This window comes from Camelus dromedarius, chromosome 16 (assembly GCF_036321535.1).
Source record: "Camelus dromedarius isolate mCamDro1 chromosome 16, mCamDro1.pat, whole genome shotgun sequence".
NCBI classification, from domain to species: Eukaryota; Metazoa; Chordata; class Mammalia; order Artiodactyla; family Camelidae; genus Camelus; species Camelus dromedarius.
In genome coordinates, this window is record NC_087451.1 from 32,526,866 (window position 1) to 32,542,329 (window position 15,464).

The 15,464-nt window shown below is 54.4% G+C and overlaps 1 protein-coding gene across 2 annotated transcripts in view; it reads right to left on the bottom strand.

Annotated features, from left to right (window-relative positions):
- The window catches only part of TMEM104 (transmembrane protein 104), a 50,156-nt gene that overhangs the window by 27,897 nt on the left and 6,795 nt on the right, over positions 1-15,464 (bottom strand). Inside the window, exons 4-8 of one of the 2 annotated variants that reach the window (XM_031469024.2) lie at positions 13,445-13,526; positions 12,886-12,982; positions 12,241-12,321; positions 8,941-9,040; positions 8,404-8,509 (exon numbers count right to left, since the gene is read on the bottom strand). In XM_031469024.2, the coding sequence (XP_031324884.2) occupies positions 8,404-8,509; positions 8,941-9,040; positions 12,241-12,321; positions 12,886-12,982; positions 13,445-13,526 (466 nt within the window). Of the gene's footprint in view, positions 1-8,403; positions 8,513-8,940; positions 9,041-12,240; positions 12,322-12,885; positions 12,983-13,444; positions 13,527-15,464 lie in introns of both variants that reach the window. The other variant, XM_031469023.2, reaches the window with a different exon arrangement.

Consider the following 15,464-nt stretch of genomic DNA (forward strand, 5'->3'; position numbering starts at 1 on the left):
ACGCCCTGCGGTGCGCTGGGACCCTTCCTCCTAGCCTCAGACAGCATTGGCTCAGCAACGCCCTCTGCGGTACCTCGCTTTGCACCCGAAGGCTTATTAACGTGCACCGCGGCCGGCCCTTGGCGAAACATCCAGGCTTGTGCTGATTAGTCAGGTGCCATCATTAAGATGCACCCTAATTGTTCAGCTCCACCTAATCATGCCCATGTCCCAGACACCCCTCTGCTGGCTGCAAACCCTCTGGGGTTCCTTGGCTCCTGCTTTCTCCTTGGGGCCAGCCTGCGGGCTGGAGAACGTCCCCAAGGATCCTTTTATTCTCTGCACAAGCTTGTGTGGCCAGCGCTGCGGGCTGGGACACCAGCCACCCGGAGGAGCACCGTTATTACTTTAGAATGAGTGTTTTATTTAATTAAACAGTTACTGCCAGGGCCCTGGGGCACTATTTAGAAAGACAGTGGACTCTGCTTATAACAGACACCCTGTAACAGAGAGTAAGCATCACTCAGGGGGCAGCCCAGCCTCACAAAAGCCAGCAAGGCGGTTGCGAGTACCACAGACCCATTTACGGAATGAAAGCATCAGAGAGAGACAGAGCGGAAGGCGGCGGAGCGGGAGGAGGCGGAGTGGGAGGAGGCGGAGTGGGAGGAGGAACATGGCTCGGCAGATACAGGCACCGTTCTAGTTAGCTCAAAATATTTAAGAACATTCCATATGATTCTTAAAACTACTAATTAAGAGGCTGCTGGATTTCTTAGACTATAGCTTTTTCCTGCACTTTTTGGGAAATAACGTGAAAAAAGAGGGCGGGGTGGGGAACTGACATCAACAATCAGGATATTTCTTTAAGAACACACACACACACACACACACACACACACACACACACACACACACACACACACACACACACACACACACACACACACACACACACACACACACACACACACAGTCAGTGGCCAGGATCAGCTCCTGGGAGCTTGTGAAGCAAGGAGCACCAGCTTTTCATCCCTGATCGCACTGCACACAAATAAAGAAGCCTCAAGCTCAGGGTCTGCCTGAGATCAGTGTGAAGTGTGGATAAAAATGGTCCTGAAAGAGCCCAGTGCAGAAGGTCCCCAGCAGGGATGAACACTCCCCACGGAGACCTATTTGGAAGCCTCCCAACCAAGCTGGCCTGTGCATGCCTGCGGGCCGTGGGCGTATACTTCAGCTCTATGAAGCTTTCCGGGCTTGGGTGTGTGTGTGTGTGTGTGTGTGTGTGTGTGTGTGTGTCCGTCCCTGATGTCCATGCCAACCTCACATCCGCCTGTTTCTACATGAACTGGGCTTTGGATTACTGCCCCCTGCACATGAACCCGCGGATGCCCTCCTTTACACAAGAGAAAGGCTTCTATGTGTTCTATTTATAAATACTTAATTTTCACAGGATAACATTTTAAACACACTAGGGAAACTAAGTACTCAAGAGAGACCTGCAGTGAGTCCTTCTGTAAAGTAACGAATTGTTTTGTAACAAATAATTAGCCCCCGAGTTTGTTTTACACTTCGGGATTTTCATATGATGGGGCTTCCTACGAGCTGAGTGCGCTGGCAGGGGTGGCCGTATTATGGCGCACAGATAACTTTCCCCATCTCAGTATCCTTCCCTGGGTGAACTGGGGGACAGGGACCGGGAGAAAGGATGGGAAACCAGACAGGCCAAACTGACAGTCGCCCACGTGCCTGGGGGGAAAAGCGCTTGTGCCCCGGGCAAGTTGTATTTGTAAGGATGTACTCACTGCTTCCCAGACGAGAGGCGGGGTAGCGGGGCATTCTAACAGGGCAGAGAGACACTCAAGCTGCCATCCTGAGAAGGGGGTCTGGGCAGTTCACTCGGCTCAGGAGCTAGAACTGAGTTTCCTTCACCCAGCAGGACGAAATAAAGGCCAGAGGACCCTGGCTCACCCAGTGGGCAGCTTCCAAGGCTCGAGGAGGGGGTGGCGGGGACTGTCCTTGTGATCCAGATTCCTGTCACCTGGTATCTTTCCTGGGAGCCCGGGGCAGGCGGCACAGGGGAGTAAGCACCGTCCTCTAAGCTGGCGTGTCAGGTAGCAGCCATCAGAGGCAGAGGCAGGACGTGGGGCGTGATGGATGGTGAGCTTAACGCCAGTAGACAGAAACCGTGTCCCGGAGAGCCGCATTAAAAATAAAAACAACAGTCCTCTCACTGAGCTGGAGGAAGCTCTGGCCAAACACTCAAAGGCACTGGGGGCCAGGGAGGGGTCACTGTGGTTTAAGGAGGAGTACTACCCAGGTCTCCTCGGAAAAGAGAGGGTTGATTCGGAGCCGACGCTGGGCAGCAGCTGGGCTGGCGCTGGGGATGGACTGGAGGCTGTGCCCAGGCACCAGCAGACGTGGATGTGAAGGGCGGGCTGGGGGGGTCCTTTGGCAGGAGCTCGAGAGACAAGCCACAGTGTCAGAGTGAGTGACAGAGTAATCTGAATTTCATTTAGAAAGGGCTTGGGTGGAGAGGGGATGGAAAAGCACAACAAACACGAGAAGCCATTCCCTGGGTGAGATATACAGACAGCTCCCTAGCAAAAAAAAAAAAAAAAAAAGAAGGAAAGAAAGAAAGAAAAATGCAGGCCTGTCCCTGTATTATTGATTTCCTTGAAAAAGAAGAGACAAGCTAATCCTTTAAAGTCAGTCTTTTCAATCTGAGCGCTGGTCACTGAAGTTAGAACTCGCTCAGCATTAGCTCCTGTCTGGGAAGTGGGTACACTCATTTTGGGGGCGTGGGGCAGGATTTCTTTCTTCCTCGAGAGCCAGGATCATGGGCTGAAAGCAGGGGTTTGGCACGTGGCGGGGGGCCTGCCCTCAGGGACACGAGTCTTCCCTGGGGCTCGGAGGAGTGGGGGACGACCTCAGATTAGCACCAAATCAGGGTGGGCCTGGCCTGGGTCAGAAGAGCTTCTCTGCTCGCTGCACCTGCAGGGGCCGTCCAGTGTGACCCACCCCTTCCCACGGGCTGGCGGGGAGAAGAGGGTGAGACAAAATGAAACTGACTTTTCTGGGGCCTCCAGAACTGAGTGAGGAGCTGACATCGGGGAGGAAGGAAGGAAAGAAAAGAAGACAGGCTTCCCCGGTAGCCCTGGTGGGTCCCCAAACAGTCACCATCCTACGAGGGAGGCACCTTGAGGCCCCAGATCCTGTAAGAACCTGTAAGCAACACTCTCTCTGCCCCAGGCAGCTGGGAACCTCTTCTTGGCTCATTCTAGTCTGGTGTTGGCTAAGTGCTCTGACCCAGGTGGGTCAGACAGGAGGGCTATGTCTCCCTAAAAAGGGAAACTGCCACTGGTCTGTCTCCTGACCTTAGGGGCCTGCTCCCCATTTGCAGATGGGGCCAACCTGTTAGACTCCTCTGTAAAGACGGACCGTTCCCATCAGCTCCTCTCTAGCCCTCCAGGGCACCCTCTCCATCCATCAATGGCCCCTGCTTCCTTCCAGGTGGCCCACATTGTACAAATCTGGGGCAGCATTCACACCATATCCTACTGGAGTTGTGCCCTAGGGGAGCAGGGTGGTGGCCCGGAGGTGTCCCCAAGAGTCCCCAGGTCCCTTGAGGTCACCGTTGCTGCTGAAACTTGTTGCTTCTCACTAACTTTCCCTCCTCACTGGTCCTGAAGGCCTCTGGGCCACCTCCTGTCCCAGAATTGGTAACAATAAATATTCAAGTGATGGCAGTGGTGACCCACTTATTAGCAGATGCCACAGCCCCAGGGCACCGTGGCTGCTGTTGGAAGAACACAGAAAGAGACCGACCATGGCAGGGGAGGGGAACGTCCTTGGGAAGGCGCGCTGCGTTCCAGCGCTACTTGAGTGGACAGGAGAAGTCCGCCTCACGACCTAGGAGCGAGGGGCGGCAGGAGGACAGCAGATGAATCAAGCAGACAGGATGTGCAGACACGGATCACTGAACAGACGCCATCCTTGGGCAGTGTTGCCCCAACCTCTGCAAATGCCAAGCTCCAAGGACTGATGAGCAGATGCGACCTGCTCTCTCTTATCCCGGCCTGGCAGCAGGGCCACCCTGCGAGCTGAGGTCTGTTACCAGGGTCAGAGGACCTGCTGAGAGCCCGAAGGGCCTGGCTCTTAGCTCTGCCTCAGCTCAGTGACCCTGGGGAAGTTGCAGTCTCCAAGTCTCAGTTTTCTCTGTTGTAAAATGGGATGATGCCACGGACCTTACTGGTGGCCTGTGAGGACCCAATCAGAGATGAGAAAGTAACTGGTAACACGCTACACTGATGCAAACAACACAGCAGAGAAGACCAGTCAAAGACCTGCCACGGGGTGCACCACTCTCTTCTCCACCCCTACCTCCGCCCCTCCACAAAAAGGATGTTTTTCCCTTGAACAGTACTGTTCTAGCAAGAGACCACTTGGTTTTAAAAACGGGATTGCATGCTATTTGAACTGTTGCCAGTGGTAGAGGCAAGCTTTGCTGTGTAAGATTTAGCCAAGATGGAATCAGAAAACACAGCCTCCTGGCAGAGAAAAGAGAACCAGGACCCTCGGTGAAGGCCCGCACGGACCATTCAGGGCTAACCTGAGTCTGAATCAGATGGACCTACTCCTCCAGGAAGAGAGTCTGGAAGGAAGAACTCTCCCTACAGTCCCCAACACACAGCCTGCTTCTCCAAGGGGTGCCTGGAGGGAGAGGCCCCTCCGTCCGGCAGACGGTGGGAGGTCACCTCTGGGGCAACTGCAGGCTGCACCTCTCTTTCGGGTCACCCAGGTGGATCTCATGGCTCCCGCATTCAGCGCAGGATGGCAAGCCATGACGACCTTGTTCTATCCCAATGAGCCCATGGGGGCCCCCCCATTCAACGCCGCCAGTTTGCGGCCGGGTCTCCAGCCAGGATGAACTCCACTCTGCCATCTGCGCACTCGGCTCTGGCCGGCTGGTGCCCCGGCCACATCTGTCCAACTGTACGTGGTGAAGGCTACTCCCGTGGACAGTGAGGAGCCTTCAGCACTCGGAGTCCCACTGTCCCTCCAGGGTTTCCCTCTGACACTCTCAGGAGGTGGCGATGACCAGCCACGGGGTATGGGATGCGAATGAGGCTGGGCAGCCCTGCAGCAATGAGGAAGGGGAACAAGAGTGCTTGGCGGTGCCCTTGACTTGAGGGGACAGCAACACACATCCTGCTTCCCAGACATGCGGGACAGTCTGATTCCTGCATGGAACTCATTTACATACGACCCTGCCACTTCACCAATGGCCCTTGACTCCTCACTGTGTAGGAAAACGAAATGCTAAATTCTGACTTTGTTTCCTACCAAAGCCAAAGAAGCTCTGCAGAAAGAATCCCAAGATGTTTCGCAGCCTGGAGGCAAGGTTGCTGGTTTGAAAGAGTTGGGGCATCAACACTTTCCCATTTGATCCTTCAAAGGAGCAAGAGGGTTGGGGGGTGGGTTCTGAGAATCAGATTCTGATGTTAATTCTTATGGGTCCTCAAAATAGGGCCCAGGTCACTGCTGGCTCCAGCTGTGGCATCTTGCTGGGGTGCCCTGGGGAGCATGTGAGACTCACGGGACCACCCCTACCTCACAGAGCCCTGCTCTGCAGATACCCCCAAGGAGGGAGAGGGAGAAACTGACTCATACTGGCTGCAGCGGCAGTCACAGAGGTGGCAGGGCACAGGAGGGGAGGAGGAGTTTTCCATTTGTTAAGGTCACGGGCTTAGGGAGGTGACTGGTATTGCTGGTAGAGAAAGCTCCCTTCTTGTGAGTAATGATGGTGCGACACACAGGCTGGCCTCTGGAGGTAGTTAATATCCCCCACATTCTTTCTCATTCTGTGTGTGCAACTCAGTAGCATTCCTGGGAAGACACAGAAGAGGTTGCTTCCAGAGGACTCTCTAAAAATTAAACCATAAAGTAAAAGCCTGCATCTTTGTCCCCCAGAACATACTGTCCTGTAATAGTGAAGAAGTGGCTATTATGAGGTCCTTTTAAACATGCAGGCTGGACAGGTGCATTGTTTACCAGAGACAAAGAGATGACTGTACCTGGGGTGGGAAGGATGCTTTCAGCCCACTTGCTGCCTTTCCTACCATCATGGTAAAGTCTGGCTGGCAGCAAACAGCTGGTAGAAAAAGGTGCGCTGGGAATCTCTAGGGAGGGTGGACAATCTTCTGAACATGAATAACTCTGGGGGAGGGGAAGGGACGACGCTCTCCCCCAAGACCTGAAGGAGCCACCTGATGGCATGAGAACACAGAGGTGAGCCCTGCAGGCCCGATGTGGGAGGGGAAGATGCCGCTACCACCTGCAACAGAGTGCCCAGGACAAGGAAGGAGACCCACGCTTGCTGACCCCTTCCTTCAGTCGCTTGGCTGCTTCCAGCTCACTAAGAGTGGGAGGCTGGCAGAAGGATGGAGGTCCCCGGTATTTAGGGTCAGGAGGAAGCCACGGGCCCTGAGAGCCACACGCACATGCCTCATCAGTGGTAAAGTAACTTCTGAGACAAGGCCACGGTCCACCTGCCTTGAGCTTCTCTAAACCAGGCAGAAGAGCGCATCTGAACTGAAAACTTTCTGAGCAAACTGAAGCCTCCAGCAGCGTCCAGGGGGTGGGAGGGGGTGCCCACAACCCAGACAGAACAGGCTCTGTTCCTGCTTCGTCCCCTTTCCCCCTTCTTGCAGCTTTTGTGGGCCTGGTGGCAATTAGCTTCATGAGTTATAGGAGCAATATCTGAGAGATGGAGGCAGTAATTAATGCCCGCCTGCTTTCCTGAAGGGTTCCTTCTGTTCGGTCAGAGAGTTATTGAGATTCAGGGCGGGAGGCTTCCATCATGTGGAAGGTTTATAGGAATAAGAGAAGGAACAATTTAACAAGGCAATAATAATTCTTCTAAATAATTCACCAAGCAAATGACAGCAGCCAATCTTCCCAGTGCTCCGTATCTGTTTTGCTGGTGGGCAGGGGGATGTGCTGGGTGGTTCTGCACAGGCTTCAGCAGCTTCCCTGGGAGAGACCCCACTGGAGGGGCTCTGCCGCTGTCCCTCTGTCTTGGACATGCTCCTGCGTCTCCTGTACCCTCTCCTCCACCAGCTCCTTCTGCCCGGCCATGCAGGTTAGACCTCCAGATGGGTCCTGACGCTTACTAATGCTTTTGCTATTTTATCAATCACGGTTTGTTGAAATGCTAAGAGGCCAACAGGCCTCTGCTCTCCTGGCCACCCTGCTAGGTTCTCTGCTCGCCCCCCAGGCTGGGGAAGTGGGGAAATTAACCTGCCACCCAAGTCCCACCAGACCTGTGGCTGGGGGAGCTGAGATATGGTTCTGAGATATAGATTCCCAGCCGTAGCTGAGGGCAGAGGAGCAGCCCAGACCATCCGACTGCTCCAGAAACGCAGACAGGAAAACAAACCTCTCGCAGGGCTGGGGCCTCAGGGCTCCCGGGTGGGTCTACAGGGTGAGACCAGGAAGGCGAACAACCATTCAGCCTTCCTTGGGGTTAACAAATTCAGACCCGAATCACACAGCCGGCGGGGCAGCAGAGACCTCTGCCAGGATGGGGATGATCAAGTCGAGAGGCTGACTCTCTGAAAGGTGGCTCTCTGGCAGCCCTGCCTCCAGTGCCACAACAGCTAAGTGGCCCCGTGTCAAGCTGGGTGTCACCTAATGCACCCAAATCTGTCTCAGGGCTGAGGAGGACCAAGCTGCAGCAGAGAGCATGAACAGACACTGCACCAGCCAAAGGGAAGCGCCCACAGAGCAGGCAGACAGAGACGCAACCTCTGGTTTTGCATCTCATTACCTGAGACCCTACGGGCTTGTTACTCAGCTCCAATCTCACCCCCAGCCCACCCCCCGCCCCCACGGCACAAAGCAATCAAGACCGAGCATGGAGATTCACTGTGCTCTCCTGTCTGCAGGGAGCAGGGGAGACAGGGAGCTGGCTGGGCTGATCCTGATCTAGAGAGTTTTGTAATCAGGGTGGACTGTGAGACGGCTCCGTCCTGCCTGCCCAGCCGGGAAGCCCGGCATTGCCCTCGTGCTCCAGGGTTGGCCAGGAGAAAGGTCAAAACAGGGAGTTTCTAGAAAACAGGCTCTGGCACTCTCACAGCGCTTTGATAAGCGTGTCCCTCAAACCTTGAGCTAAGTTATGAGAGTTTATGGCCCTGTAACTGGCAATGACCCAAATGCCAATGCCAAACCACATGCGAATGATGGAGGCCTTGTGGCCAGGACACTCTGGGGCTGGCGTTGTAGTGACATGACACACTTTATGCCCGGGACCAAGGCCCCAGTAATGAGCCAGAGTGTAGGGCTGTGTAGACCCTCCTCTCTGGGGAAAGAGGTCTCCCAGAGAGTGGGGGTGGCTCACGGGCCCCGGGCCCCCAGGCCACTCACCAGGTAGATGCGGTAGGCGTCCACTCGGCGCAGCGGCCCCCAGCACCGGTCCGTGTCGTTGTACTTGGTGTCGGCCTCCACGCCGCAGGAGTCGTTGCCCATGGCGCTGCTGGTAGAGAGAACAATGGCTCAGGGTGGGCCTCCCTGCTTGGCTGGAAGCAGACAGAACGTGCCGTTGTTAATTAGTGGCAACCACTGAATCTCTACGACCCCCACTGCGGCTTCAGGTCCAGCGATCTGACTCCACCAGCCACGTATTCCTGTCTCTGACGCAGGCACCTTATTCCTGCTGCACTATTTCCCAGCGACTCAGGAGCCCCTGGCGGGAATCCCAGTCTCCTTCCCAACAGGACAGGGATGGGGACAGTGGTGAGGAGTGTCTCTGATATGGCACGTGCAGAAAAGGGCCTCGGACACCTACATTCTGCGGATGCTGGTGGATTCGCTTGGTGTTGGGCTTCTACCCTGAGAACTCTGCCCCGACTGCGGAGGAGGCCAAGGGGCTGCAGCTCCCGTGGGGGCCAGGGGGACACTCACCAGGTCACTTGCATGAGGGAGAAGGGCACGGCGGCAGCATAGATGGCCAGGTCCCCATACAGGTAAATGATGATGCAGAAATAGAACAGGTTGACCCCCACTGAAAGCAACAAAGTCATCAGTCAGGGAGCCCTAGGGAGACGCATTCTCTGTTGACAACTACCTCTCTGCCTCGTCCACGGCTTTCTGCTCTCCGAGCAGAGTGGGAAAACCACCCCAAGGCCTGTTTCTCATGCTGGCTGCCTTCATGGTGATGCTGGCAGGACACACATCTGCTCTTGACTTTCACCTGGAGAGGGGGCTGAGTGAGGCTGGGAGGACCAGAGAGGTTCTGAATCCAGGTGCAGCGTGAGCGCAGGGCACGGACTGGCCAGGGAGGAACCAGAGGTGGCCTCATGGTTAGGACAGGCTGCCCAAGGGAGGAGGGGGGGGGGCCTGAGTCAGAAGCCTGAACCCTGGTGCTCACCTGGGCCAGGGGTCCCTCCGCAGCCAGACACAGGGCTCTGAGACCAGACTGCTACTGCTGAAAAGCAGGACGGTAGCAGGAAATGGCCCGGCTTCGGAAACTGAACTCAAGAGGGTAAAAAGCCCTTGATTTCCAAAGACTAAGTGCCTCATTCTGAATCTGGCCCGTCACCAAGCACCAACGGTGTGCTGGGGAGAGGGAGCGGCAGGAGTGGGTGCTCATGTCTCTTCTTATGAGAAGCTTTTGCAGGGGAGGGTGCTGACTTTGGAAGATGAAAGACATGGAAGCTCCCTCTGCAGAGGCAAACCCTGGTCCCCTCTCCCTCCAGGGGGGCCTGGACTAGGAGTTGGAGACACAGACTTTGGTTTTAATCCCACAGGCCTTGTTTCCTGACTCTGGCAAGTCCCTGAGCGCCCCCAATCCAGTACAGTGAGAAGAATTCTTCCTGCACTAAATTCCATATGTGATCCCGGCTACCAAGACCAGGTGTAAGAGCTCTGGAAAAAAGCACCCAGGCCCTATGACCTCAGGGTCGTGGCCCTAGACACCCAGTCTCAAACTCCCATTCAGACCGACCACTTGTTTTTGGCATCACCAGTCTCAAGCTGCTGAAGTCTCTGAGAACAGAAAGGAAAATGAAGTGACAGCTCCCTTCTAATCCCGGTGGCTCAGAAGAGCCTCCAGGTCCGGGGGTGGGGGGAGGGGAAGCCAGGGACACATTCCTCCTGCGCTGTTTGAGGTCAGCTCAGTTCCTAGGAGTCTAGGTGAAAAAGACTCCAGGTGAAAGATACAGCTCTTGAAAGAACCCTGGAGGGCCTCAGAGTGTCAGTGTCCAAGCTCAGTGGCCCCTGGGGTCACTGCCGCTCACACCCAGGTTCTGCGTCCAGCCCCCGCCCCCGCTTGTCTTTCTGCTCTTACTCAAGGCTCCTGTAGGGAGGCATCGCCCCTCCCCATTCCCAGCCTTTCCTCTGCCTGCCCAGGGACTCATGTCAGCTGTTTATAAACTGCCATTGGCCCTCCCTGATCAATAAATTTCATTACTAGACACAAAGTGGGAGGATCAATGAACTTCCAGGAGGACAGCAATGACTTGGGCTGGCATTTCTAATTATAAGGACTGAGTCTGGACCTCAAGGGGGGGGCTCTTGTGTGGAGTGATGGGCAGCCCTTCCAAACGTGAAGGGGACAGTCTTCAGAATCAGGGAATCGAACAGTGGTTTCAACTGGGGGCGATTTTACCCCCCAGCCCCTACCAGGGACACTGGGCAACATCTCAGGACATTTTTTGATGGTCATGACTGGCAGGTGCTACTGACAACTAGTGGGCAGAGGCTGGGGATGCGACTCAGCATCCGACAACACACAGGACAGGCCCCACAACGAGGAATGGACCAGCCGAACAGCAACAGGGCCAAGCTCGAGAGCCCCTGCAGCAGGTGAGAGGAAGGCGGCCTCTAAGTCTGAGCTACTCTCGTACGGATTTATTTTCTATCACATGTGGGTAAACTAGGAGTCTAGTCCATTTGGGGAACAGAGAGACAAAACAAAAGCACAAGCTCCTAGAATTCTTAAAGAAATCAGGGTGGACTGTGAGACACGAAAATTAGGAAGGTCTGAAAGGTCTGTGTCCCCTCTCCAGTGTGCATTCTGTTTTCCGAAGCTTGCATTTGGGAGGAGACTGAGCAGTGGCCAGGAGGAACTGTCTGCCTCTCTTATCAGAGTCTAACGAAATGGGGAGAGATAGAAACGGAACGAAGGACAAGCACGGAAGTGGGCTGCACACAATCAATCCGGAGTCGGTAAATTCTGAGACCCCCCTCAGTGAGGCTGGTCCGGTGGGAGGACGGGAGCAGAGCCCCAGGGAACCTCCAGCGGACAAAACATCGCACCACTGGTGGTAAAGGGAACGCTCCGAATGTCCGAAGCAGCTGCGGAGAAGCTTCTAGATTCTCGTTTCTATAATCTCCCTCGGCTCTAACTTAGCTTAGCCACATGCAAGACTGGAAACAACCAGCGGACACGCCCCCATTTGCAAACAGGGGCTTTGAAGATGCTACTGACAACTAGTGGGTAGATGCCAGGGATGTGACTCAAAGGGGCAGAAAATCTTCCAAGACAACAGCAAGGACAAGGATTTCCTGAGATGTGTCTGACTCTCCATGAAGATTTGGGCGTTTAAAAAAAACGAAACCCTTAAATAGCTCATCTTCCAAAAGAAAGAGATTTTGAATGGAGGTATAAGATGTTGCTGGAACGACCAACATTGCAGTGCCTGAGCTGGGCAGTAGCCCTATCCCACCAAGCAGCAGGTGGAGAGTGTGGAGAGGTCAGGACTAGATGCTCAGATTCCAGACAGCAGCCCTGTGCGCGTGCTGCTAGCGCCCTCTGCTGGCCATGGGGAAGACATGTGTCCACACCGTGTACCCGACCAGTCACAAGGTGGTAGCTCTGTGTTGTCCTAGACAGAACAGTCCAGAAAAAAGGGAGCCAAGTCAGAAGCAATTAAGCAAGAGGCACAGAACTACCAGCCGCCTCCACTGGCTCCTGTTGTTGGAAAGCTGCTTAGGATTCTCAGCCTCCACGAGCTGTAGTTGCTAAGTAGCTGCTCTGTCATTCCTAAACACTGATGATCGGGGTGGGGGGGTGGGGGGGATTCGGAGAAAACACCTTGAAACAGCTCAGGCCTCTCAGCAACGTGGCTTCTCAGATACACTGGGCGTAGGCGGAGAATCTGCTCCTCCCCATCGCCTGCCCTGTCCCTACTCCAGGTGGAACCCCTGCCTGCAGGGAGGTACCGGCTGTGCCCTCAGCCCACCCGGAAAAAGAACTCCTACCTTTATTGAAGAACATGGAGGCCATCTGTCCCATTTCCACCCGGTCTGTGATCTCAAAAAGGTTCGGAGATCCACGTCTCTCTGTGGAGCCAAGAGGAAAAGAAGGGAAGTGGTTTTTTCACACAAAAAGCTCCTAGAAGGAGCTGCTGAGCTCACTGACTCCTCCAGAATGACGAAGTCCCAATGGTTTCAAACTCTTGAAAAAACTTTTCCTAATGCTTCTTGCTTGAATCATTTAAAAACATCTATAGAAAGGGATCCCAGGAACGCTCACTGTCTGGGAAGAGGGAAAGTTAAGCCCTAGTTCATCTGGACTGTGTATACGTGTGCGCGCGCGCGTGTGTATGTGTACGTATGTGTGTGTTGGGATGAAAGGAAGGAGAGAAACAGAGACTCTACATTTCCTTGCACTTTCAGCGTGTACCAGGAGTGGAGGTTAAGGGACCCCCCAAGCTGCAGACGTCAGTGGCAAAGCCGGCAGAGGGTGCTCTGTTGTACTGTTCCTGGTGCCTTCATAAGAATCAACCCTCAGGCGGGAAATGCCAGAGGGTCTCTGTAGGGAGATTCCCTGGGCCCTCTCCAAGAGGAAGGGGAACGCTGCGGACCAGAGGGAAGCACGGGCCAGCCCAGAATCCCAAGACTTACGCACAGACAGGATTGGCCGTTTCTCCGCCCGCTCGTAGTTGTCCTGGACAAGAACATCACTGTCGGAGGCTGTGGAGGAGTCGTCGTCTTCCTCCTCCTGGGAGGGGGTGGGATGGGGAGAAGGATGGGAACAAGGGAAAAAGAAGGACTATGTAACTCTACAGAAACCCCCGAGAATAATGGAGAGGCTTTGTTATTTCTTTCTAGAAGGTATCTGATTAGGAAGCTTTCAGTACTTCCACGCCGTCACACTAGAAGGTGCAGACGTACTCAGAGGAGGAAGCTGCAGCCAGTTCCTGGGAACACAGGTTCAGAATGACTGAGCCAGCTCAAGGTCGGGGATAGGAGGGACCCATGAGGGGGCATTAAAAGAACAGAGGCTGCATCTGTTCTGGAAGCTGATGTGGCTGATAACTTCAGCTCTGGGCCAAGGTCTTGGAGCAGCGTTATGGACAGGATCCCTCCACGCAATGGAAGGGAAAGGACTGGCTGCTGAGAACCCCACTTGGGTATCTGACTGCAAGGGGGCACTGCCCGGGGCCAGGGGTTACAGACATACCTGGTGGTTTTCCATCCTCTTCCAGTGGAGCTGAGCATTGGCTGCTGCCATGGCCTCCACCACAAACGTGGTAGTCACAAAGCTGCACAGAAGGCTGTGTGTTAATTGCCAAAGGCAGGTAGGAGGTTGGAGGAAGTACAAAATAAAAGGAAAAGCCATTTAAACCTGACCCAACCAACAAGCCTGAAGCACTCTCTTTTCTGAGGAAGGGATGGGAACTCAAGAGATGTGTCTGACCTGATAAAAAAAAAAGTGTGTGCGCATACGTGACGCCCTGCGTGCTCGCCCTGGCATCTCTGTCCGTATTTAGAATGTATTTCCAATGCATGGGAGAGGTGATGCGGGGGCAGTGAGGTACTGCACCCCAGAAGGGGCCTGTTGGGGGGCAGAGGTGGGAGAGATGGGAGGACAGATGCTATGTGATGCTCTGAGTGGGGAGGAGGAGGCTGATTCCCAAGGGCGCCCTCCCAAAGCTTCTGGGAAGGGCAGCAAGCAGCTCTTCCCTCTCCTTGCTGGCCAAGTGGTCAAACCCCAGTGACATACACAAATGGGTGGAGCATAGGCGTGGATAACTGAAAAGGACACTTGTCCAGAATCTGCCTCTGCCCCTTTCTGGGACAGTACTTTTACTTTCCTAATAATCCAGCTAATGTTAAAATAAACCTGCATCTTTATAGCAGAATCAAAAGGGAGATTGGGAGATGGCACCAGATGTTCGCTGAGAAATCAGATTAGAGTGAAAAATCATCTTTTCTTAAAGAAGTGGAGGAGACCTGGGTGATGCTGGGAATTTTCTCTTTAGCAGATGGTATGGGGGAGGGCCGCCTTCCTGCTGAGCACACCTGAGGAAAGATTCCATCCCTGCTGGAAGGACCAGGGGTGGGACATTCATCTCCCTCTTTCTGGAGGTCGGCACAGCTCTGCCTCCTGTCTTGACCTGGAGCCCCTGGGTGCTGTCACCTGCTGCAGGCTGGCTGCTCAGCCTAGCAGGCAGGTGGCTGGGTGGGACAGGAATTAACTCACATCCTTAACTCACACCTGCTCCGGCTCTGTGGAGGGGGTGGGACAACCAGCTCTGAGAAAGTCCCATTCCAGCCGCCTCAGCAACTCCTAGTGCGGTTTCTCATTATCTTGCCTAAGTGACCATTTTAAGGGCTTTAGATTTTCCTTTCTTTTTGGAAGTAAAACTAAAATCAATCTTAATTAAGGCATCAAAAGGCTTCTCATGGCTGCACAAAGCCAACTCATTGATCATGTTCAAACATAAATGGGTTGAGCAGGGACGGGGCACGGCGGCCCCTACCTGGGGGCCCCCAGTAATCACTTCCCGTTCAGGTGGCTGCCTGTGCTGAAGGTCCTTTGAAGGGGACAGTGGAGTCAAGGAAGGACAAGGACTTCTAGGGCTCTTGGCTGCCAGGGATTGCAGGATGTAATGAGCCAACAGTACTCCAAGGATGGGCCACAAAACTCCCCAGAAGAAAATGTGCGAGCTCTGAAACACATGGGCATTTTCCTATCCCATGCAGCCTCTTCTAGCTCTTAATTCCCTTCAACTACTAAATTCTGTTTCATGCTTCCAGTGGTACCCACTCCTTGCTCCTTCTAATCTGCTGCCCTCCAAGGCCAGGGACCACCTACTTCCAGCTGCCATCACCCCACTCTCCTGACCCCCTCACCCCGCTGTACTTTCCCCATGGGACTCATCACCTTGTCACTTACTCTGCACTTCACTGTCTTCACTGCCTACTGTCTGTCTCTCCACAGGAGAGGCGAGTCTGCCAGGGCAGGTAACTTCGTTCAGCGGAGCTAAACCCCAAAGGAGAAACCTGTTGGCGGTGGTCTCGGGTGCTCCTTCCCACTTCTTTTTGGCAGCTTGCTGACTCCTACCTTGGTTGGAGTTGAGGTGGGTGGGAAATGCTTAGTCTGAAATCTCTTACTAGCCTGGGGTGTTTGCTAAACAAAATCAAACCTGCCCGTGAAATCCCTGAGGAGCGGCTCCCATAGAGGTACCGGCTGGTGG